Source organism: Equus asinus, chromosome 24, assembly GCF_041296235.1.
Source record: "Equus asinus isolate D_3611 breed Donkey chromosome 24, EquAss-T2T_v2, whole genome shotgun sequence".
NCBI classification, from domain to species: domain Eukaryota; kingdom Metazoa; phylum Chordata; class Mammalia; order Perissodactyla; family Equidae; genus Equus; species Equus asinus.
In genome coordinates this window covers 61,597,776-61,624,916 of record NC_091813.1, presented here as the reverse complement: position 1 = coordinate 61,624,916, position 27,141 = coordinate 61,597,776, and the positions used below count along the sequence as shown (strand labels likewise).

Here is a 27,141-nt window from a genome sequence, read left to right as displayed (position 1 = left end):
TAGAACCACAAATGAGCAGCTTTCCCTGCAAGGTAGAATGAAGAAAAGAGAAAGTTTCCAGACTATGTACCAAAATGTAAACCTCCTGTCAGCCTGGGAAGGAAGAGGTGCCAGCCTTGGAGCCGGTATGTTTGATCAACACCAGCTTAGAGAGGTCCAGGCTGTTTCTGGAATCACTGGGCTTAGGCTTGGAAGAGAGCAGAGGCCCAGGGGCACTGGTCTTGAAGACTGAGATCCTTTCTCTGATGCCTGAGATCTGCAGGTTTTCTAAGTTGGATGTATCCATTCTAAGGCTTCCCTTAAAGTAATGTTAACATTTGTGGGTGTGGGCAGAGGGGAGAGAGTAGTTCCTAGGCTTCCAGGGGCATGGGCATAATAGAAATCGAATGTCCCAGGACTAATCGCCTGGCTGTGTGTGCTCCGAGTCCAGTCTCAAATCATCGTGTGGAGCTGGCCCTCCAAGGTCACCTTGTGGGCTCTCAAAGCTTGGAAAATACCGCCCATCTGTACACCTGATAACCTGATAGCAAGCACCCACCCCAGGCAGAAAGCAGTACCATGGACCTCCCCAGACACATATGCCAGGGCATTTAACCTTCCCTAGGAGGTAAGATTATAATGCATTAGTCAGACAACTAGCTTTGGGAGAAATGCCATCTGTATTACAGTTTTAGCAGGAAAAAAATCTATACATAGTACGAGTTCACTGCTCTTACTACTCAATATATTTCTTCCATATACTACACAGTAGATGATTTTGTATTTCATCAGTTTGTTTGTGACTGAGAAAAATAGATATTCATTCATCTTCTTTTCATGTTATGTTTGTTTAATGCATTGTCATTAATGAAAAATTCAACCCAAAAGCTTTCCAGCATTTTCTGGCCTGGTAGTTTCGATGCTCTCTTGAATATTTGTTTCTACCCCAGTCCTGATTGCCCCAGTCCTATCTCAGCTTCCTGTTCCAGGACCATTTATATTTCCTTCCATGCACATTTTTCATTTGTTTGCATTAATTTTTTGATGAAAACTTTTAAAAGAAATAGTCATGTTGATTGATGGCTGGCATTCTCTAAAGCTAAATCATACAGCAAGCTGTCATAGCTAGAGAACTTTCAAAATAGATACACCAGTTTGGAGCCTTTCTGGAAAAAAAACTAATCTGCTTTCTGATACTGTGATGGCTGACTTCAAAGTCTATCATCCTAACTGCCAGCTCTATTTCACCCTGGCATGGCTTTCTGTTACACCGTCTAAGTGGGGACCTGACACCCATTCACAGCGTCCCTATCAGCAAAGCCTCTCATGAAGCATTTCACAGTTCAGAGCTTCATTTTGCCTAAGCGTCCTATAAATATACATACATTTGTCACTGGATCAAGTGGACAAGCCCTGGCATGACCATAGCAGATGCACATCCCTCCAACCGAAATATCCTTGACCGAGTAGTAATACTGCAAAAAGCAATCCAGAGAGAAATCCTGTTAAGATGACTGCAAGGTGAAAGTAACAAAAGGAGATATTTGGTTAAAAACTTTACTTTCGGCTTTTGTCCTTAGTTTGAAGCACGATTGTGTTTCTGCAGGACAACTGAGGGCCCACAGAAGGGACTGCATGGCAATCATAGCACAAAGAAAGAATTCCTCTAATCCACGTTAGGTGGGCATTTTAGAAATTTCTTTCCCACAGACAGTACAAGGTCCGTGCTGGAGTACGTCTTACATAGTTTCTTGAAAGAAAGCCTCTTTTATTGTCTTATAGTAACTTCAGCATTCATGAATCACATGCAGACTCTTTTGTTTGATGGATTTGAAAAGAATCAACACATTTAGAAGAATGTGCCCATAAAAATACATTTCTTAACCACATTAACAAGGAAATAAAAATTTACTAACTGCAAGATTGACTTCACATAATGTGAGGAGTAAACTAGATGTATAAAACACTGTTTTTTATTATTATTATTATGCTGAAATGTCCATGCAATTACTTTCCCATCTGAAGTTAATATAGAGCTATGTTTCTACTTATTTTAATCTACCTAGCTATTTTTTAAAGATTAATTGCAATGACAGAACTGGACTGTTTTTAGAATTTTAATTAATATGTATATGACATTTTATAATTATGAGATTACTCCACATTATCATCTGGAGTCCAAATAACCATCTCCAGGGCAGATAGTTCCATTATTCCACATATTCACATGAAAAAGAAAAAGACCAAACAGATTTAGAAATAAGTAGGTGAACACAAATCTTAGTTCCCTGACTATAAATTCCCTTTACTTCTTTTTTATTTTTGTTTGTTTTTGTGGTTTACATATAGTGTCTTTTATAATATTTTTGTCACATTATCTTATTGATAAACCTAGACCTCAGACTAACGGAACTTGCTAGGAAGTTTAGGTAATGCAAAAGTCTGCTTTTCACTAACTTCATCACTCAATAATATAGACACAAATAGGGCATATTTGCTCAGAAAGCTGATACAGTAGTTTTTGTAGATGCTTTTAAAATTGGGAAGCCTGTTTTAAATATAAATGTGTAATGCCTCACTTTTGAGTCATGAAGAGGAGCTGAAATTCAATATCCTATTTTTATATATTTAAATATATATGTAGCATTTACTGAACTTGAGTATTTTCAAAAAACATATTTTTGTGTTAAATGTTACTGCACTATTTCAAAGGCTCATGTACAATGAAGTTATGAGTAATAGATGTGTGCCCCAACCCCCATTCTGCCTTCTGCAAAAGATGATAAAAAGACCACATTTACTTCCATTGATTTTTTTTCCTCTGATAGATATACTGTCAGAAAAGATTAAATTTCACTTCAAAATTATTCAGTCTTCTTCCATATATATTTTTAAGTCATGCCAAAATTACAATTAAAAGTGATTTTTTTAAGTGAAGAAGCTAAACATTGCTGGAAAATAATGATTACTTCTGTATAAGACAATTTACAATATGCTGAAATCTAATATGAGGTAAAATAATTTCAGGTTTGGAAAATACAGGGCACTCAAACATCCACGTGTTGTATGGGGATAATAGAATTTGAAGGTGATTTTGCAATGATGGAGAGGTTAAGTGTGGGCAAGTTAAGTAATGAGAGGAGAAAATATGTGAGGGGTATTCACAACCTGTGAAAAGAGTGGCCCTTCAATATTCAGCCTACTGGTTTAGCAATTTGGCAATGGGTGGCAACAGTCTGAACTTAGCAGAATCATTCTAGAACTAAGTGTTTTGTCCCACAATCTTAATTTCTCCCTACAATACTCCTTTCACCTCCACCTCTAGTCAAATAGTAGATATTCTGTTAACATGGATTTGCCTTATGGAATCATAGCCTGAATTGACTTTCTTGGTAATAGTGTCTTGGTTGTGTAGCAGCATTTAAGGGAGTGACATAAACCAGTGCCTGTAGTGGGGCATAGACAGAAGGAAGCATAATTGTTACTCATAGCAACCTGGGCTAGGTCATAATCCCCCAAATTCCAGTTTAACACCAGAAAACAGCACCTCTCTTAGCTCCTGTTTTCAAAGATTTGTTGAAAGGATGCTATAATCTTTTTTTCTGATATTTTATTCATAAAGGAAAATAAAAGAGTATATGGAATCAGTTTTCCCCTACAGCAGTGCTTTTTTAAACTATGGCTTGTGATTCATTAATGAAGCATAAAATCAAATTATTTGATTGGACAAAATGGTCCACAGACCAGCAACAGCGACATCATCTGGGAACTTGCTGGAACTGCAGTTTCTCAACTCTCATAGACCTACTGAATCAGAATCTGCTGAGATTTGAACAAAGGAAGATCTGTTGAACTTTAAAATCGTTGATAATAACCGCTGCAACAAATCACTGAAAAATATCTTTTAAAGTGATTTAACAGGCAATTAAAAAGACAGGTGCAATATCATTCATAGGTTCCAATATGACTCATCCGAACTTACTCTTCGTGTGACAATGGGGTCAATTTCTCTGGGGTCTTTGTGGGCAAACATCATCAGGTCGGCATTCAGCGTGCGGATCCTCTGAAATCGCAGGCGAATGTAGCGAGCAGAGGTAAATTCCAGCAGTTCGGGAGAAGGATCATCAGCACTTGGTCTCCCATTGATCAAAGAGATGTGAATCTATACAATGTGAGAAAGAATTCAACAATTAAGTTTATCAACATTTAAATATCTGGTTTGGTTTGGTTTTTCTTGGAAAAATAAGGGTCAGCTCCTCTTCTCCCAATTAGCCAGTCAGATGCAGGTTCTTATTTACTCACTGAAATGTAGCGAACTAATTGGGAAATTTTATGGACCTTTTAATAGATGTACATTCAATTCATTAGTTTACATTTTAGGTGTTCTCTATATGCTGCAATTACCCTCCTTCCTCTGTTCCAAGACATTGCATCAATCTTCCTAGGATTTCCATAAAATCTTAAATCATTCTCTTCCTGAAAATGATTGTGCCCCCAAATTATTTAAGAATCTGGTACAGTGGGATACCAGAAACTTGGTAAGAAAAGAAAAAAGGCACAAAATATCAGACAAAACAGGAACTTAAAATAATTGTGAACTTGAAAGTATCTAATTATACAGCCATAAAATATAGAGAGCAAAAATTGACACATTAAACATAAATCTACAAGTAGAGTGAGAGATTTCAATAGGTTGTTTTTCCGTTATTGTTTGTTTTTTAGTAGTTGATAGATCAAGAAGGCAAAAGTTTATCAAGGATATAACATAGTCTATGAAAATACATTCAAATCTGGATGGAATGCTAAATTTTTTAGGAAAATAATTTAGCATCATTGACATCGGCAGAAACAAAATCTAATTACACCACTTTCCATGTAAAAAATGGAGAAATGGCCAAAGAACGACCCTTGAAGGGTGCAGGGAGCCCACACCCCCTCAGGGACTTCACAGGGCAGAGAGTTCTAATGAGGGCCAAAAGTCTGACAGAATTAAAAGAACTCTTATCATAGATAAAGGGGTTATCTCCCTAATACCTAAAGAACTCCTGTAAACCAACAAGAAAAAAGACCAACAACATAATGCAAAACAGACAAAACATATAAAGGGAGACCCAGCCCCGTGGCCGAGTGGTTAAGTTCGCACGCTCTGCTTCGTTGGCCCAGGGTTTCAGTGGTTCGGATCCTGGGCGCAGACATAGCACCACTCATCAGGCCACGCTGAGGCGGCGTCCCACATAGCACAAACAGAGACACTCACAACTAGAATACACAACTATGTACTGGGAGCCTTTGGGGAGAAGAAGAAGAAGAAAAAAATATATTGGCAACAAGTATTAGCTCGGTGACAATCTTTGAAAAAAAAGATATAAAGGGGACTATTGAAAGAAAAGGAGATAAATGGCTGTTAAACTTTTGATAAGATAGTGAACCTCACCCAGAGTAAGAGAACTGTTAATTAAAATCATAATAGTAAACTCTTCCCATTTTTTCACCTTGTCAAAACCTCCAAATATTGATAATAATCCATAATAGCAAGACTGGGTGGGTACAGGCATTCTCATACACTTATCGGTGTAAGCTTAGAATGGCACAAACCCCACTGAAGAAGAATTCAGCAATAACTATTAAAATTACAAATGTATAGAATGTTTTACTTAGAAATTCCACTTCTGGGAAATTGTCCTACAAATACTACATATATATGTAAGATTTTTTTTTAGTAAACCAAAAGGCTAGAAATAATCTAATATTCATCAATGTGCAACTGATTAAATAAATTATACATCTATATAGTGAATTATGTACAGCATAAAAAAGAATGAGGAAACTCTCAATATAGTGATAGAAGAAAGTATTTTCACTTTTTTGTGCTTTGTAAAAGCATTATTACCTATGCAATAAATTAAATCAAATCAAAATTATTAAAAAAATTGAAATCGAGTGATAGGTTTTGGGCTGAAACACACAAACACACGCACGCACACAAGCATGTACACACACACCCAGGAGGCTAAAGAGACCAGAATGCAAGAAGAAAGGAGTCCTGTGCTGGGCTGGGAGCTATTCAGGAACATGACAGTCCTTACGTGCCCTGGGAACTGTGACTTGAGGTCGCCCACTGGAATTTTCAGACACTTTTGCAAGATGATATATCATATGTGTTAATTACATTTTTTGACAGGAGAGGCAATGACATGTGTTTCCATTCCTAACATCCTGCATTTAGATAATCCCTGAGCACATTTTACACGCTGACTGCCAATAAACTACGGATTCACTAGAGAAATAAATATAGCAAACTCTGAGATGAGAAACTAATTCTGATGTCACAAAGAATAGACTCAAAATGCCGCATGGTAAAAATATGAAGTGTCTCAGCTAATTGAGTCTACCTTGGTTACTTAGTAAAGAATAAATTCACTTACATTTGAGGATGATAGAATGCAAGCTCTACTAAAATAGTGAATCTCAAAATACTGAATCTCCTCCTCCTAATGCAGGAAATTCTAAAAGAGTAAAGTAGATTTCGTATATCCCACAGTTCTGGCACTTAGCAGGTGAGCCAGAAATGTGATTAAAATTAGCTTGTCTCTATTACTTAAGAAGATATCAATTCAATTTTAAAAGAAGGAATAAATAGATGTATGAAGCAATTAAAATTAGTTCCCCTTAGAGATTAATTTTGGCATTCAAAAATATCACCAGCGCCCTTGAATTCATGCTTAAATTTCAGTCTTATCAACTCTCCCTTGACGGCTCCTAAAAAATGGTATTTGAAAGAAAGGAGGAAATTGCTACATGTCTAGCATTAAACTTTTGGAAAATTGTTAAGGTTTATTTGTATTAATGCCATGGTGAATCATATTTGTGCTGTATGTGGAATCAGTAACTTCCTCATTTAAACATACAGGAACTTTAAAAAAAATGGTGCACATGTTCTCATTTAGGTTAATAAACCATATGATAGCTACATAAAGGATTCATCAAAAGAACACTTCTCCTCACAGCTTTGGTATTTTCATCAAGCTCCTCTGCCAAGAGATCTTGTGAGTATAGTTAGGCTCAAGCTGTTTTTGGGATATAAAACCAGCCAGCTGTTTGGCCATGTTGTATGCAGTTTCCTTCCATCATTTTTTCTTTTCTTTTCCTTTCTTTTTTTTTTCACTCTCCTTCAAAATAAATCATAATATTGGAGGGGATAGCTCCACTGGCACGATGCTGTGTAATTCCAAGTCCACGGGATGGTTGAGCATACTTCCTGATTTCCTGTGGGGTGACAAGTGGAGGGTGTCTCTCTTCAAAAAGATGAAAAGTGTCAGTCCTCAAGACTACCACTATCTTGCTGTGAGGCCATGGGAAGTCTGTGGCAGTCTAGTGTCTTCCGAAACGATTTCCATTACAGACATGTTGGTGGGTATATGTTCATGCTGTCAAAGGAATTCATTCCAACTGAAAATGTCAGCCTGATTAACAACTGGTTTTTTAGATTTTAAAATTATACTCTTCTTTGAAATTAGTTATCACAGATAAATAAAAAGGAAAAAAACTCCTGAGAAATATCCTTTTATGACCAAATGATTAAGTCAATATTACACTCTACCCATCCAAATAATTCTGTTTTTCTTAGTGTAAGCAGACAATATAAATCATGTTTCTCTTACAGATGGATAAGACCTCTACGCCTCTATGGCATTTTTACTTTTATGATGAGAATACAATTTAAAAGTGTTTTATGCAGCAAATAATCAGATTTCTAGTATGGATAAGTGTCCCTCATTATTATGCTTTTCTATTTTTATTACCACATCTGCTTTAGATTGTTGGAAGAACTCTGTTCCTAATACTCTTCCCCATGATGCAAGTGTGTTGAGTGAATGGATGGATGGGACAACGAAGGCTGCTACATGATCATTAATAATTACCGGAAACCTTGAAATGAATAGTGGAAGTGGATGGAGTTGACAACTTGATGTGTAGTATGCTCTCTTAGAACACTTTAGAATCCCATTTGAATTATCAGTCTCTAAGTGTGCCAGTGAAATAGGTACAACAATTTGAAACTCAGATGACCCTAGGGGATATAACAATAAAATCCATATGTTTAGGATGAGATTAGCTATCTATAGGTGCGGTCAAAGAATTTGTATGTAAATGAGTGGCTGAGACTTGGGGGTACATCAGGATTAATATGATATTATTTCAGAGAGGAGAACAAGATTACAATGATAACTTTGAAAAATGAGCCTAATCCCTTTTATTTTACCCTGCACAAAAACAAAAAAAGCATATCTTTGGAGAAAGCGGGTGAGTTGTATGAAGCTTAGGAAAGGGGGATAGTGCAACAACTTATTATCGTGTTTCCAGCACAGAGAAAAGGCTCTGGGTGGTCAATGGGAACCCCTTAAATGATCAAATTTCAGTCTTCATCATACTTGATTTCTTAGCAGCATTTGAAATAATTGATTACTCCATTGGCTTCCAGGACACCACACTGTCCTTGTTTTCCTCCTACCTCTCCGGTTACCCTTTCTCAATATTCTTTGCTACTTACTACTGTCTCTCCTCCCTAACTTTTCAATATTGGAGCACCATGGTGCTCAGTCTTTGACCTTTTCTTCTGTTCTATCCACACTTACTCACTTTGTAATCCCATCGAAGCTTATGGCTTTAAATACCACCTACACTGATGTCTCCCACATGTATATCTCCAGGCCTGAGCTCTCCTCTGAAGGTCAGGATGCAGGATCCAACTGCCTCCCTGAAGCTGGGTACCTGAGGGTTACTGTAAAGATTCTGTAAGAACATGACTACCCTTCAACCTTGTTCCCAACACAGACACAGATGAAAGGAAGCTAATCTTGTTAATTTGTTGTTTTCTTGTTTAACCTGAGGGATGAGTCAAGGGTCGGAAGAATTTATGACCTTCTTTTGCAAAAGAAAAAGAATGCATTTAAAGAAGTTTCCATCACCTGATAACCAGCTCCCAGCTGCATTGACGCCCAGAGGTCTGATGGTCCAAGATTGTATCTGGAGTGAAAGAAGCATGGACGTCCCCTTTGTTCCTCCAATACTCCTCCTCCCAAACCCCTTAGCTCTATAAAGAACTCCTGCTTTCTTCTTTCGTTAAGGAGGATTTGAAAGAACCTATCTTCCAGCCTTCTCGTTTTGGCCAATTCAAATAAAACTTTCTCCCTCTCCAAGCACTGACGTCTCAGTAACTGGCTTATTGCCAATCAGCCACATGAACTTGAACTTCAGTATCATTCTGGATACATTTCTGTGACTGTCTAATAGGTATCTCAAGCTTATATCTCCAACTGAGTTCCTGCTCTTGATCCCACAGTCTTCCCAATCTCGCTAAATAATTTTACCCTTTCAGCTACTCAGGACCAACAACTTCGAGTCATGCTTGCTTGCTTTTGGTTTTTTTCTTCCTACATCCAATTTGTCTGCAAATCCTATTTGCTTTACCTTCAAAATACATCCAGCACCCAAACACTTCTCACCTCCTCCACTAAACCATCTTGGGTCCAAACTTTCACCATCTTCTACCCAGACGGTCCAATAGGATCTTCCTGCTACCACTGTTAGCTCCCTAGGGTCTATTTTCAACACAGCGGCTCAACAGTCTTTTAAAATGTAACTTTGGTCATGCCCTTCTTTTCCTTAAAACCTGCCAATGCTTTTCTATTTCACTACCAATAAAAGCCAAAATTTTTACAATGAACTACAAGATCCTACACTATCTGCAGTGCCGTCCCTCCCACCCTCAAACATTGCCAAAGGAGAAAACAATGACTGTTCTGAGCTCCTGCCTATTCTTTCCCTCATTCACAAGGCTGCAGGAGGACCGCTATCTTTGAGAGAACACGCCAGACAGGCTTTTACCTCCAGGCTTTTGCACTTGGGGTTCCTTTGCCTGGAATGTTCTCCTCCTGGATATTTCAATGCTCACTTCCTCATCTCTTTCAAACCTTGCTTAGATGAGGCCTTCTCACAGAGTCCTTCCGTGATGTTCTAATTACAGCGTAAACTGCATCCTGGCACTCACTATTCCCTTTTGAAAGAAGGGGAATGAAGGATGTTCCGCTGCTTCATTTTTCTCCATAGTTCTTGTCTTCTAACATACCGTGAATATAATTTACCTTGTTGATTTTGTCTCTCCTTCCACTAGAACATAAGCCCCAAGAGTTCAGGAACTTTTATCTGTTTTGATAACTGATATAATCTCCAGCACATAAGACATTATTTAACAAAAATCAAGCGCTAATTAAAAATTTTTGAATAAATAAATGGAGTAAATGAAACATAATTCCTAAATATTTCGCAAATTCAACTCGCTTTCTATCTCAAAACAATTTCATAGAATAATTCATCGGATTTTTCTGTTAATGTATGAGTAAATCTTTGAGAGTGCTGTTTCCACAAAATAAAATTAAAGTCAGTAATCCTTCATATCATTTCCTACCCAAGCATTTTGAGTTATGTTGCTTTAGAGAAAATTAGGAAATTAATGGCTTTATCCACGATTTCCGTATATGTAAGTCTACTATGTTTCTTAATATCAGTTAAACATTAGTTAACTTTATTTTCTCTTACTCCAAAGTTTCATTTTGACAGGCTATTTTCAGCTGAGAAGAACACATAAACGTGTTTTCTGACTCGTAAGGCATTATATTTGAACTTAAGAACAATTCAACTTAATTTTGTTAACCAGAGCAAAGTGGACCTTACTCATTGGTTCGTTCCTTCTTTGGGCAGATCACGATCCGCCTTTTTCATTGTCCAACCTATAAATTTGATGTACTGTTATTTACAAAAGAGTCCATCAAAAAACAATAAACTATATTAAAATTATAGAGTAGATTCCTTAAACACTAAGGACATGCAATAACTATCAATAACGTAATTAACAACTAAAGAGTAATGCTTCTAGAAGAAACATTTTTATTAAATGTATTATCATCTTTATGGATTGTCATTAGTTTTATTGTATGTAACTAAATAGTTATTGAAAAATAACCTTCCTCATCTTATCAGAAAAGTTTCACTGCAATTTTTAAAATCTTTTCAAATCATTCAATATTTTTAAAGTATTAAAAATGTGAAAATACATAAATATATATAAATTAATGCATGGGTAATAAAAATATAATGGATAAATAATAAAAGTTGCATAATATGTCATTTATAATGCAGGTTAATAAAATATGTGAACATTTCAGACTAGAGATTTCCCTATCAAGAATATTTAGGCCTTAATGAGCAGATAGGATATTGAGGACTCAATCTTTTCCCAGTCCATTATTTCCAGCTATTTCAGACACAGTTTACTGAAGTCCTCTGTCTATTTTCCTTTATCCTATATTTTATTTCCCCCAATTAACAGCTGTCATTTTTATGATTATTTTTATTAATTCAAATACTGCTCATTTGCACATCTAGACAATGAAGTACTCTGAAGGCTTAAAACATATGCTTCTCAAGCATCATCTCTGGTCCCCTTCTTCACACGTCAATATTTCTCATTCATTCATTTAAATCAGTCACTCACTCATCCAAAAATATTTACTGCCTTCTATATTCAAGGTAATTGAATAATTTTCACTTCCCCTTTTGTGTCATGGTCTATCTCATCTCTGAACCCTTTTGTCAAACACCTTTATGGCCTCCCTACTGCTCCCCATTTGCACAGATGTACATTATACATCTTTCAGGTCTCAGCTGAGATCCAACTGCTTCTTTCGATGAACGCCTCCATGTCCTGTCTTGGAGCTCCTCCTGTGAATTCTCCAAGCTCTCCTGTTTTCATTGTCTATTTACTTGCTTGTGTCTGCTACTAGACTGTAAGTTCAATGAGAACAGGAACTTTGTCTTACGTACAATGTACTCTCAGTACTTAATGTAGTGAGTAGTACATAGTAGCTTCTCAATCATTATTTGTTGACTGAGTAAATCAGTATCAGAGCCCAAATTTACAGGCTGTGATAGAACTTCCAATGAATTAACTCTTTCCTCAAACATTCACAATTTTTGCGTTTGTATATCATTTAAAATTTGACTTTGCATATATTTTAATTATATTTTATCTATATTTTTAATTCCATTTATTGGATATACATCAAGAATTGTAGCATGAATTTTATTTACCATAATTGAATAAATCTCACTAAAGCTGTAATAATTCAAGTACCTAAAAGAACATAGCATGGGCATCCTTGTAGCTCCAACATTTGGTTAAACCAACACAAAATTATTTAAGACACTAGTACAGGCATTTCTGAAGATAAAAATAATACAATAAACTTGTATAAATAGATACATTCCTTTAGGCGCCTCAATATTCCCACTTACTAGAATTTGAAAGACTTTCTTTTCATGCAGTGTCATGCACTGAACTAGTTTGGAGGGTCCTTAATAAATATCCCACTATCATTAGAAGTTTAAAAGCCCAACCAAAACAACTACTCTTCCATGGTTGCTGACTATTGAGATGCTTGAAAAGTAATATTTTAATACATAAAATGTCAAGGAGTGTGCATGACCTTAACTTCCTTAACTAACCTATTTCAAAAATACAGGGAAATGTCAGCTCAATGAACTGTTTAACACATATGACTGTGTCATTGACAGCTCCACCCCTGAGCTTACTCTTAACAGGTCTTTTGCTCTCCCATAAGATGATATTTTGCTTTTGACATGTACTCAGTTCCAATTGCCCCTGAAACTTAGATTGCTTTTCTCCTATTCTTTAGAACTAAAATTCTTCCATTTGTCATTCCTGGATGAAAGCTTTGCCTTCCATGAAATATTTAAACAGATTCTTCAATGTCAAAGCAATAGTCATTAATAAATTGCAGCATAATAAGAAAATCAGTTCTCTTCAAAGAGTATTCATCATCTTATGTTTTTATTTATCTTCCCTCCCAGTGAAACTGGTTAAAATATTATACTCCAAAGCTTTGTGCAGCTTCTCTCCTGGTCAAAGAAGAGTCAGTCTCTCTCTCTCTCTCATTTTGTATCATAGTTATTTATTTTTGTACCAATAGCAGATTTCATGTGGCAGTGCTTTCTAACTCCTATGGAACTACTCAACACATGGAATGGCTAAGTTTTTGGAAAGATCAAAAATAGAAGCAATGTCTCAGCTGCTTTAGCACTTCCAATCTCAAAGTCTCAAAATTGGTATGGTCCTTCATTTCACAAAGCTTCTGGTGGTCTTCCAGCTCTGTACACCCCAAAGCCATCCAGCAAAGCATTTATTTCTAAGCCCCTTGCTCAAAATGAGCTTAGGTTAGTTTCATGTGAAACCTGCCCAGATGGGTGAACCATAATCTATCATAATCGAATGGAAGATCTTGGGATCATTTCCACTGGTCATGATGTATAAAAGGAACAAAGCCAACGAAGTCTCGGAAATTTTCGAAAAGGGAAAATTATTACTACATGCAAATATCACCCCCTCTCTTTTTTTTTTCTCTGAAAGAACCTTGACACACAGGAGCTCATTATACATCTATTTTAAAATTTCTAATTATTTTCAAATAATAATTTTAAAAAGTACTCCAAGTTAAAAGATTTTTTTTCATTTATCATTTGTGTTTTTCCTTCTTCAGTTAAAATATAATATTTGCATGGATAAAAGAAGAGTTGTCAAAATAAGTTTCCTCAACCTGTTTTGGGAGCTTCTCATTTAAATTTTATCACATGCACATGTCAGTACTAAATCTTTGTACTGTCAAGCTAAGACTAAATAGGGATACAGACATCATCTGAAATTCACAGCCAGGAAAGAATCTAAGGGGAGTAGCTTCCGAGCAGGCCATGAGGGAAAATCACCAGAGGGAACATTCTCTCCCTCTCCCCAAACATTTGCATTGCTCCAAATTTCATTGTGGGTGTGTCTCAACCAGAGACAGCCTAAGAGAATAGAATCATTTGTCATCTATTCCAACTTCAGAGCTGTTTCAAGCAATACACAGGACCTTGTTCGTAAAAACATTAGTGGTTATTATTGTGTACTTACTGGATACCAGACACTCTTGCATGTGATCTGTGTTTACTAACTCATTTAGTACTAACTCATTTAAAGCTTACAACAATCTCATAAGGTTGGTGATATTATTGTCTCCTTTTTTAAGAAGAGAAACAGACGCTGAAATTTTGACGAGTATGGCGAAGTTCCTATAGCTAGAGTGTGTTCCAATTCTAGTCTGACTTTGTTGGCTGAGCTCCTCAGCTCGCCACGGCACTACCTCACAGAGCAGGAATTTAGTAAGCATTTGTTGAATGAACAATAGCTGGTCATCCAGGCCCTATTTGCAGACTTCCAGCACCACTGGAAAGAGCCTTTGCCATGCACCCTCCCTCCATTCTTTTATTTGCCTTACTTCCATTCCAATCCTGTCTATGATTGATCTTGGTTTTTTAATTCTGTTTTCTCTTTATTGTCCTGTTCTTGCTCCTCTGGAATTATCTATACTGTTTGATTTCTCCAGCTCTTGGCTTTTCTTCGTGAATTAGGGTCACATTTATCCTACTGGTTTTATCGACTCTAGACTTCCTGGGGTAGACTGCATACTATGCCCCAGTTCACCACTCAGGACTCACCACTGGATCAGGTGGTGCCCCGGTCTCCTGAGAAAGAGCAGGAGTGAGGTATATTAAAGCACAAAGGATCACTAAGACAAGCGACAGTGCCAGACCTGATTAACACCTACTGGCATCGATCCATATTAGTAGAGATCCTCATGTTAAATGGAAGCAAAGCTCTCCATTGACCAAAACCAGTACCAGAACATGTCCAAGAGTTGAAGTCTAAAGCATCAATTATCCAGAAAAGTACCAACCCTCCCTAAAGTCTTACAAACATCATAATAAATGAAATTGGTTATGACAAGTTTAACCTAAGTATTTTAGTAAGTAAAATTCAGTTACTGGTGTGCAAAAAAATTAATTTATACTTTATGGTAAATTCTACTAAGTAGGAATCATTAAAACGCCAAATTATAGGAAGAAGGGGAAAATAATATGTTAATACCAAAAATAAATATCTGTGAAAGCAACATGCTCTTCCTGAATGTGGAGAACTATTAGAGAAAGTCCCAAATAGGAAAAAAAGCAACTGAGAGTACCATGACCTACATTGGACAGAACAATCAGTACACTTGAAAGACAGACAATAACAGCACAGAGGAAAACTTAAGCAACATTTTCCTGTTTTGTTTTCAGTCCCCGTGTGGGAACACTTGTTTAAAATTAAAATAAAATCTTGGAGCAGGAGGTCTAAATACAGCGCCAGATCCTGTGTCATTAGATTGGAACAAAACCTAGATGTGTACTTGAAATTTAAATTCAGTCTCTCTTTCATTCTCCTTCTCTGACTCAAGGTTCCTCAGAGAGAAATTGTTTGTGTGTGTGTGTGTGTGTCTGTGTTTTGCAAGTTTATAAATGAAAAGCTATATAAATACATTAATTTGATATTTTTCCCATTTATACAGAAGAAGCATTTTGGGATGGCCATTGGCAACTTCAACTAATTTAACATTCAGAAAGGTTCAACCTCAAACAAGATGTCAGAGACTAAATTATGGAGACATATTAATACTTAGAGAAGAGTTTGAACATAGACACAAAGTTCTCAAGGTTGAGCATGTCCCCTAGGCTAGCTGTATTTTTAACATCCCTAACATATGTAGACAGAAACTTGTCTCTATGTGACTTCCCACCTGCCCCCGCCCTCTGACACTTGCCTACCAACCACCTACTCTCATCAATACAGGGACAGGCTCATTCTCTGCCATGTTCTTTTCTTCTTTCTCTCTCCCCTTATTTTTGCTTTCATTTTATTAATTTTTTGGTGTCTTTTATATCTTACTCTCTACTCATCTCTTACTTTTTTTTTACTCTTGCCTGCTTCATTTCATTTCATCTTTAAAGTGAAATTGTATATTCACGGTTGGTCAAGTTTCCACGCTTTCAAGTGAAATCGTGCGCTCTATTATTAAATATGGTCTCTAGCCTATCTTTGTAAGGGGAAACTACAGGTCTTACCTCTCTGATCATAAGATTTTTTCATTGCACAAAGAGTAAAAAAGTAAACAAAAAATATTGTGGTTTTTTTACACAACAAAATTTTATATTTCTGTAACTAAGGAATTTTCATTTCACCAGGTTTATAAATCAAGGTACCAATGAGTCTGTGTATAAGATTGCAAGGATGCTTGTATATGTATGCTTTTCGAATTTTGGCTAAGCCTCTGCCTGACGCTTTCTATAACTGTGTGTATTTGTGTACGTTCAAATAGTTAATCACAGTTTAAGACCACATATGTTGGAGACAGACCGCCTGACTTCAAATTCTGGCTCTGCCACTTACTACCTACGTGAGTGTAGGCAATTTACTTAAGCTCTCTGTGCCTCAGTTTTCTCTGTAAAAGGCAAATAACAATAATACCTACCTTATCATTCTCTTTGCTGGATTAAAAGAGAGAATTCATGTAACCTGAATGGAATAATGCCTAACACATGGGAAAAACTAAGAAGTGTTAGTTGTTGGCTAAGCAGGATGTGCTGCACCCTTTAAAGCAATGACCTACTGCCAACCTGGACAGCCTCAGACAACATATGTAATAGAAAAAGTTCCCACCCAAACAGAGAGGTGATTCTGGAAATGCTAAGATCGTTGAACATCAACAGGAGACCAGGCATCAAGGAGAACAGGACATGTGCCTGCCTTTTGCGTTCTTTTCATATCCAATTTCCCATAAGCATTTAAGACAAAGAAAGATCAGAGGGCTTCCTGGTTCAAACCCCCGCTGGGTCTGTGCTGGGGCTGTTGCTCTGCAGAATGGCCTATATTCCCATCTCCTGACACAATGGCCTTTGGGGCTGAGGAGAGTAGGTGACCAAGTGCCAACACAAGGGCTGTAGGAAGAGGTCGTAGAGTTACTGACATCTGGGCAGTAGTGTGTGAGAGGAGAAAGCTGAAGAGGAAAAGTATGCAGTTTGCGAAGGGCTCTCTGTAAAACTGACTTCATCCTTGAAATTGTGTTGGAGTTACCAGGTTTGCAGCACAGCACTTTGATGTGCACAGATGGCTAGATATCCTTCAACAATATCAAGGTTTTAAGGAAATGTTTCATTGAAGAGGTTTGGTGTTAATTTTACCTGCTTTGTTGAACAACAACAACAACAAATAGGAACTACGTCAACAGTATCCTACGTTCAGGTTCCTACAATTATTCTGTACAGAGTTGGATCATAATCATTTATTTACTAGGTTTGTAGGATGCTGGCTCTGGCTCTGTGCACCCCTAACATCTGTACAGCACCAACAGAGCCTTGGCCCCTTCAAAGAAACACAGCACACCAAGGGACTTCTCCTCCCACACAACCGGAAGATGAAGTTTTCTGTAGATTTACCGAGTACACAGTGTTCTTGTTCCTTTGCTGGACTCACACTAATAACTGACCACAGGAAGCCGCAGGGCCATGCCCTCAGAGAAGCTCAGATACAGCTCATGTTGTGGGTTAGCTGACGGGGGGTGGGGTCATTCTGAAATTCAAGGTCTCATTTTCTGCAGGAACACATGCAGACCAGTGAATATTTAGAAACATTAAAACTTGAGAAAAATGAATAAACAGCTGATTTGAGGTCATGGATCATTATTGCAAGTTATTTGTCTGGAGTGGATTTTGTTTCACAACATTTCCTTTTCTCTTTCCTCTTGACAAACACAACGTGAATGAAGGGTAAAGGGAATAAAACATTTCATCAATCATCCAGGGGCCAGGGCTGTATTGCTTTCTGTTACACATTTGCTGCCAAGTTCACAGAATCAGGTTTGTTTTCAATTATTTGTAATATGCTTTCCCAGAAGAATTTATAATAGGCTGTTTAGGCACCGTTCCCTTTTCTATTAATGACCAAAATACGCGTGTTCCTCCTTAGCAAAAAGAAAAGGAGTTGAATTAGGAAAATTGCTATAAATGTTGTGTTGAGCTTAAGAGCTTTTTGTTTGTTTTCATTCTAAACTGGCTCCAGTGAGAAGTGGCAACGAGAACATTTCATTTCTTCTTCCCTCTTGCTATGTTTACTTCCAAGATAAGAGGCTAACATTAGTCTCTTTTTTGAGATCGTTTATAGCAATGACACCTATAGAATATTAAAAATAAGCATATGTCATGATTATCTATGTTGCTTTTGCAGTTCTAACAGCTGTGAACTTGGTTCCTTGAAAGAAACGTACACAGTGAGTCCCGTGAATATTCACCAGCCAGAATGCAATGCTTCCGATTTCTACTCTTCTAAAATTACCTTTTCTCTCTCATCTCAGGCTTCCCTGTAGCTTTTCTCTAGGCCTCTTATGTCCCACCACTAACAGCATCCCTGCCATCCTCAGTATCTCTGTCTGATAAGGTGCTAATTAAAGACATAGACTCGTTAATAGGAGATGCCATTGCTTATTAGATGGCTGGGCATGGCGGTCTTTTGAGAAACACAAGTAAGAATCTCTGAAATTCTATTAATAGGCATCCCCAAAGAGCTGATTACCTACATGGAAGGATGATGTACAGACTTTTCTTAACAAACTGGAGCATGCCCCTAGTGAGTTGGTTTTGAAAACTCTCAGGCCTATGACTGGCATTAGTATGGACTGGGGTTTGTAGGTTTTCCTGAAAATCTGATCAATATTCAGTCCCTTCTTTAACTTCATTCCTGATAATCTACCTTCTTTTTTGTTCCAATCCTTTCTTCTCTATCACAGTGAAGCTCTTTCGTTGGTTTATCTCATGACCTTCCTCTCCTGTAGCAATGTTCTTTAGCCGAAATAATCCTTCCTCTTAACTGCTATAACTATACCCCTGTTCTTTAAAACTCCTTTACTGGGTTTCTAAAGTATGTCACTTTCTAAAATAAAATTTAATTTATTTTCATTTCTAATTTACCACCTTACTTTTATCGGAATCTCTTCTATCACGTTTATATATTCCTATTTCTTTCTAGTGGCATGTTTAAAAAAATGACAGGGTGGTACTGACAAAGTGAAAGGGAGACATTCTCTTACGACATAAACATCATCAATTTATATAATCTGTACAGAAATACACATATACCACCAACAATCCTGTTTCTTCTTCAAGTAAAAACACAAATATGTGTGTAGGTCAGTAAACTAGCGAGCAATTTTAAAATAAGCATTCCAGAGTTTATACATCCAAATGAGTGTTGCCCTTTCAAAATAATTATTTTGGAGTGTTCTATTTATAACAATGCTGCCTTTCCTTCAGCCATTTTAATACTCGTTGTGTTTTTCATTATTCCTAAAATGTTTCTTTAAGTGATAGGAGGAAGACCATTTCAAAAACAGAGGTTATTGGAGAAAAGGAAAATAAGTCACAAAAATTAAAGGTCACAATAAAAATAGAAAATTCAAGCTGGAAACAGAGGAAGGCACAGATAGCAGAGCCTGCCCACATATTTCCTTCACCACCCAGAATTCCAGGGAGATATTGGGAAATGTTAAAGATTTGAGAAAGGAACTGGTAACCAAAGATAGTTTACTTGAGAAACATTTTCACTCAATATCAAATCAAAGCTTTGTAGCCCATTGAAGACAAATAATCATTCACCATGGAAAGGATTTTACCATGTCAATGTCACTTATAAAGAAAGGCTTAGAGTTAAAAAAAAAAATCCAGCCAAAATATGCAACACGCTTGAAACTTAAATATAATTTATAATTCTGCCTGCTACCATTTTCAGTCCTTAATATCATTAAAACACAAAAGGTTAAATTAACTTTAACACATTATCATCTCAGTGCAAATTCTCGTATTTATAAAGTAACATATCCTATCTTTACACATTATTGAATGGATTATGTTAATAAATGTTTTCTCTTTAACTTTGAGAAGTAGAAAAACAATTATGGGTCATCTAAAATGTCCTTCCAGCTTGTGAAATAGGTTATGTTTGTATTTCAATGAACATCTGTTTGACAAATTGAAATGCTAATTATGATTTATCATTTTCATGACATCAAATATCCAGATAGTAATAAACATTGATGACTAACTATATTTTTCAGTTTCACCCAGATGTTTGGCATCACATAAGACACCACCTTAGTTTCACATAAAAATAAAAAATTTCTTGAGTTCTGGCTCATTATAGTGGAGAGGAAACTAACATGAATGATATGGTGGGTACTTCATTTTTTCTTTCAATATATAAAATTCTACTTACAAGGCTTTTAAAATATCACGGATGAAATTGTACTTAAAAATAAATGTCTTTCAAAGTTTCACAAATACAGTGAAAAGTCAGGATTGAAAACTAATCATATAATTTATGTCATAAGATCTTTTCAGGGCAAGTCTCTGAAGTCAGAGTTTATCCTTCACATCTTATTTCAAGAATATACCGTTGCGACATATACTTGAAGATACGAGATTTAAGATCTGATGTGACAGTGTGGACCTTGAGGGGCATGAAATAGTATACACTAGTTTGTTTGCTTGTGTTTAACTTGCAGCAAAGCTTGGGTTTCTCCACAACTTTCCTGGAAAACCCTGCTCAAGTTCTTCTTTATGAACTTGGAGCCCCTTCCCCTGACACTGTTTATTTAATAACATTTTAGTTTTTTTAGGAATCAAATGGAATTAGTAAACAGTCAGTTGCGTATTATATAAATCACACCAAGGTCTGAGAGCACATTTCCCAAAAGATTATTTTCACATTCTGCAACAAAGAGAATCTGTAATGCTAGCAATGTTCTTGTGAGAAAGCTCTCTGTCCAAAACTGTGTGCTTGCTTTTGATTTTTCTGGTTTTACCTCATCTCCCTGACCTCTGAGGTGGAAGTGCCTCAGGGCTCAGTTCCAGGACTGTTTCTCTTCTCAGCCTTCATGTACTTTCTGGGTGATCTCATGCAGTCTCAAGGCTTTAAATTCTCAAATTCACATCTTTAAGCAGTATTTCTCATCTGAACTCTAGAATATTATACACTGTCTAGTCAACCTCGCCATAACGTCTAATAGACACTTCAAGCTTAACATATCCAAAATTAAACTTTTGTTCCTTCCGGTCAAAACTTGCTACACCCACAGTCTTTCCCAGCTCACTTAATGGCAACTCAATCCTTGCAGTCGCTCCTGCCAAAAACCATGGACTCATCCTTTACTTGTCTCGTTCTCTCACACCTCATGGAAAATCAATCAGCAAATCCTCCTGGCAGATCCAATTGGTCAGGAAATCCTATTGGCTCTACTTTTAAAATATATCTTCTATTCAGACACTTCTTTCCACCTTGACTGCTGCCACCACGATCTAAGCTACTATCATTTATCCCCTGAAGTACTGCAAAAGCCTCTTCATTGCTCTCCTGCTTCCACCTCCACTGCTTTGCTCTAACTCAACCCAACATGGCCAGGGAGAGCAAGGGAAGGACAGGAATGGGGAATGACTGGTAAAGTGTATGGGGTTTCTTTTTCGGGTGTTGGAGATGTTCTAAAATTAGATTGTGATGATGGTTACACAACACTGTGAATACATTAAATAAAACTGAACTGTACACTTTATACTTTTGAATTTTGTGGTATGCAAAATATATCTTAATAAAGCTGTTTAAGAAAAGAAAGATGGTGAAGGTCCTGGGATTTTAGAGTTTACCTTATTTGCAAGATAAAAAGTTAGCATGACACAGTTTCAAGGATGCTGGCAGAACATATGAGACTCCATCAACAGGGAAAAAGGACTTTATCACCAAGCATGAGCAAAGAGACCACATGAGCATCAGCATATTTGCTGCCAGTCCCTGAGCCTCACAGAGAGACATGATGAGGACTGATTGATACCTGCACTCCAGTGGGCTGTGTTACAGATGAGGAACCCCAAGTGTAAGCAACCTGAATCTTTTACTCTGGGCAGTAAGCATGCTGCCCCTGCTCTGGAGGGAGACAGCATCTGTATCTTCCAAGGCTATCAACAAACCTGCTCTTGGCCTCACAGAGAGATACCATCTCTACTTTCCAGGGCTGTCCACTCTATAAAGAGCCTTGAAAAGATAGTCTGGAAGAAAGACAATCAGTGTCTCTGATTTCAAAATTTATAAACAACTTGCCAAGGTTTGTCATCTGAATTTAGGCATAAGCTTTCTGAATCTCGACTATTAACGAGAATATAAAGATTATTTCCAGAAAACACCACATGAAATAGATGGATGTAAATTGTAATAACTTAAAAACAGGCATTTAACTGCTGAGTTTGTAATTTAAGTTTATCTCACCTAATTCTCAGTGTTAGGAAGGTATTATTACGTTCCTTGTTTTTGCAGATGAGCAAACAGGCTCAGTAAGGCCAAGAACTTGCCCAAGAGCAAACAGGTAGGAAGTGGGGCTCAAGTCTAACAGTAAAGGCACATGGTGGAGCTATGCGGGTGAGCAGGAGCACCCCAACGCATGGGGAACACACCCCGCTGCAGAAATCTGCTCTACACAACTCCTGTCCAGCAAACCCGGAGGTCATTCAATCCCTATAAAAACACAAATTACAAATGTTCACATAAGCACCATTTGGGGAAAATCAGGTGGTAAACTTCATACATAATCCTGCTTTCCAAGATTCTGCCTAGTGGTATTGGGCCTCCAAGAGATTTCCAAAAGCATGAAGCAAAACCTAGCATGAAGGCATTATGGGTCATACTGCCCTGAATTTTCACTTTGGACCATGTGTATCTTTAAGGCTGTGTTTGCGATAATGAGCAAGTGTATGCACTGAAGCTCCCCAGAATGAAATCCAGTTGTCTAGGGGAAACCCAGAGTCTATACTGGTGCTGTCTTGGGAAGGAACATTTAACAAACAGGGAATAAATTCTGATAGAAGATTTTTTCAAAAATCACATTATAAATGCTGATTGTATAAATGAGACTAGGAAAAAAATCCACTTCCTTCGATAATGTGTTAATCATTTATAAATCATCAGTTGATATGATGAAAGATTTACATAGAGTTAAGCCTAAAGTTTTCATAGGATGTTTAGCTGCATATTCAAGTAAGGATTAATTGGTTTAGGGAATTTGTAAGTTCTGCTTATTATAAGTTTTAAGGAAAGACTAAAACAACATTTAATGATCATTTTTCATATAATTTTAAGGGTTAACCATAATTTTGCAATAAACATCATAATAATGAGTAATAATCACAAATTTGATTTTTGTCATGCTGGTTTAAGCAGTGAAATAGCAAATAAGATACCTTTCCTTTATTTCAAGTGAAGCGATTACCTCAGAAAAGATTTGAGATTTTAGGCAACTCATAAATCTTTAATAGCTCAATGCCTCAGAAAATTGACTCTGGATAATTTTAATTATAACTTCAAAATATATTATTTACAATTTGCTACCGCCTTATAATTTCTTTGATCCATAGCCTTTTCCATAGTTTTCAGAGGCTCTGGATATAATTTTCTTGAAACCCACTTATAATGGTATTAGAAGGTTTAATCTAGAGATTCACTAACTGGACGATTCTATTTTTCTAAAGCGTACAATTTCCAGATTTGAGGTTATTTGTTAGCACCTCCTTCCAGAGCTTCCAGCTTTTACTCCAGGTGTCGTGAGGCTCTGCCAGTTCTAATGAGTAAAGTTCAGGGAGATCTTGGAACAGCAGGCACAACAGTGAAAACACAGAGAAGGGATGACTAGATATCACAAGAGTAGAAGATTGTTAATCCACGGGAATGACTCATGCTAAATTCAATATTCAAACTAAGTACAAATATATGGTAAACAGTGGCATCATATAACAAAAACTGAAATAAAAATTAGAAGCATATTTAGAGAAGACTCTGAGGCCTTGGAAGAAACAGTAAATATTTTTCTTATTAAGTTGGTAAATCTCCCAATTTAACAGCCTAGTAGACAAACTTCCTAAAATGGAACAAGCACAATGAAGACGGTGATTCATTTGTTGTTATAAGTGCTCTGTAAGTAATCATTTCTGAAAATACATCCCAGGCCCACCATGGGCGAGGGACAATGGGGAAGGAGCTCCTCGTCCTGCACTCAGCAGGGGTCTCTAGACTAATATGTATTCCCACCCACTATTTCCACACCACACAGTCTGTGCAATTTCACTCTGGTATTGTTAATCATTTCAGCATTCAAAAAGTCTCCTTGAAACGTCCAGCTGAAGGGGCATACTGAACCATGTGGCTTAAAAATATTCTTGCAATTTAGAAGCTGTTTTTTATTAAAGGCAATAAGGAAGTAGCATGAGAAGACATTAGGTACATTTGGATTCTTCTGGAGCGCTCACTTCCTCTTTTTCCTGTATATTCTGCCTTCATTCTAAGTCATGGCAAATGCAATAGCAAAAGACTGTGTAGACTCTTGAGGATACTCATTTCCTCGAAGATTTCTCAACCCAACTGGAAGAGACATACCGAAAAGCCTTTGAACGATCACTTGATGGAGGATAAGTAAACCTTTAAACAAAATAGCGCTGGAGACAAAAATGAAGTCATCCACGGAGAAAGGTCTGACTTCCAAGGTCACATAAATCACAGCTAAAATCCACATGTTTTATGCTATACTAATCACTTTCTTTTAGGAAACATTGCAAAAGGATTTCACTTTTCTTGATTTTTGAATCTGAAATTCCATAACATTTTTTATTGACAAAATAATTATACATTTTTACTCAGTATGATCCTCATAAATCCTGTAAGTTCAAAAATTCTTTAGCCCAATCATGTCAATTTTTGTGCGTGACAATGTTCCCTGGAACAAAACTTTTTAATTTCATTTGAATTTGACTTTTCTTTTTATCAATAATGAAATTTTAAAACTTTACAAATAGTTACATTATGTATTTTCACTAATTGTGCTCAGAAATCCCCAAACATATAAAACTCAATTTTCAACCTTACTTTACTTTGTCAATGATGACTCCCTTACATAGAGACTCAATGATCGAGAAAGAGAATGGAATTTGGGATAGTTAAATAATTTCCTTTAATTTTTTTGAACGCACCAAAATATGTATCTGAGGAACTCAGGCTGGAACATCCTAAAATATGCTCTAACAACCTTAAAAATGTTCTTGGCATATTTATTTCTCTTGTGGACCTGGCAGTTTCTGGTTACAAATAGAATTTCTTTATGACATTAGAATGCAAGTATTGGAAATTATGTTTCAAAGTTTCTTAAATTGATCATATCACAGATATAGTTAAAGCAAGCATAAATGATAGATAATTTTCTATTAATCTAAACAATATAAACTGCTACATTCCTTAGAAATATTTACTTTTTGGTTAGTCACTCAATTCTGTGCCAGTGCATGTCAAAATAAAAATGGTTATATCTTTTAACTGGTGATTCATCTCCCAGATTTATTTACAGAACCATTTATGGAAGAACAGAAACACATTTGTACAAGATGCCCATTACAGCATTGCTTATAATCATGAAAAGTTGGAAATAAATTAAAAGACCATCAGTTAGGAAATGATTAAATAAGTTGTAGGACACCTACTTTTCATTGAAGTCCTACACCACAGTTAAAATAAAAACAATGTAAATCTACCAATACTGAAATGGAAAAAAAGTCTACAACATCACAAGTAAAAAGGCAGATCATAAATACCATGTAAAGGATAACTCCATCTATGAAAAAATACAATATTACACTATATACTTTTATATGTGTTTTCATAGATGCACTGCGAATGATATCTAGAAGCATACAGACTAAATTGCTAATAGCGTTAGCAGCGGAGAGAAAAAGGGGAGAAGGCCGTACGCTCTCCTTCATCTTGGCCTACTGACCAGAGTGAAATTCTCCTCATATAATTATTTTATATAATTTTGTACTATTTATTTTTAAATTGGCATTTAAAAGTATTAAAATAAAACTTTAAGTATGCTATATGGCTTTTTCCCTCTTACGAATTTTCAGACTAGGTCCTCTCTCCTACACATCACCCATAAGGAGAAACTGCCCATCAACACCACCACTGGCCCTGGCTTCACTTCTCCCGTTCTTGAGGAAAGTACTTAAAAACAATAACACGTTTTTCATAGCCTTCAGAAATTTCCCATCAGCTTTTGATTTTTAGAGAGATTCTGACTCTATATACTCTTGGCATACATTCCAGTCTATTAAAGTTTTCTCAACGATAGAATCAGAGTAATTAAGAATAGATTTATAACAGATGAAATTTCAACTTTAAATGCCATGAAATTGGTCTGTAGATAAGCTGCTTGTCTTTTTAATTGAACTGAAATAACTTGGTACAGCTTGTACATTAATTGGATGCATGCCTTTCACCTATGGCACTACGTGTGGATGTTGTGCATTTGTAGATTGCTTTAGAATCTACAAGGGTACGCACGCAGTATTTTATTTGGTATCACAACAAAGCTAGAGGGTACAGGGAAGAGGAATATTAAACCAATTTACAGATAAGAAAATTGAGCTTCTAGGAAGGTATATCCCAAAACAAGCAAACACTAGGAGGTTACAGATACTGTGAATGGTAGAATTGGGAATTAAACTCTTTTTATTTTTGTTGTTTACTTCAAATCCAATGCACTGTCCATTAGACCACAACCACTTCCATAAGATGAGCACTCCTTTTGAGCTTGATGCCATGGAATAGGTTAACCCATTCATTTGGCTATTTCAGGGTCATTTTCTCCATCTTAGCCTGCTGATCACAATGCGATTCTCTTCATAATCAGATACTTGGCACGGAGTCACACTGATGTTCTTTCATAGTCAAAGCGAGCAAATTTTTGTTATTGCTCCCTTTATCATTGGTCATGTCAATATTCCTTCTATATTACATGAAAGAGTTTAAAGCATCCCTTTTGTAGAATCCACATTCTAGTACAACTTCATAGGTAGGTTGAGGGTAAGTTCCTGACAGTGGCTAAGCACACAGGCTGTAGCATAATATCAGCCTGTGCCCAAATTCTGGCTCTGCCGTTTATTAGCTGTATAATCTTGGGCAATGTAATACTGCCCATCAGTTTCCTCACTCATAAAATGGGAACAATGATAGTGTCCACTGCATGGGGTTATTGTGAAAGTCTGATGAGTTAAGAGATGCAAAGCGCTTAGAATGGTATCTGGCATATGGCAAGTAATCAA

The 27,141-nt window shown here is 36.7% G+C and overlaps 1 protein-coding gene across 5 annotated transcripts in view; it reads right to left on the bottom strand.

Moving 5' to 3' along the window:
* Window positions 1-27,141, bottom strand: part of LAMA2 (laminin subunit alpha 2) — a 537,163-nt gene that overhangs the window by 318,388 nt on the left and 191,634 nt on the right. For all 5 annotated transcript variants that reach the window (XM_070496423.1, XM_070496424.1, XM_070496425.1 and 2 more), the window contains exons 5-6: window positions 3,962-4,141; window positions 1,365-1,454 (exon numbers count right to left, since the gene is read on the bottom strand). In XM_070496423.1, the coding sequence (XP_070352524.1) occupies window positions 1,365-1,454; window positions 3,962-4,141 (270 nt within the window). The remainder of the gene's footprint in view (window positions 1-1,364; window positions 1,455-3,961; window positions 4,142-27,141) is intronic.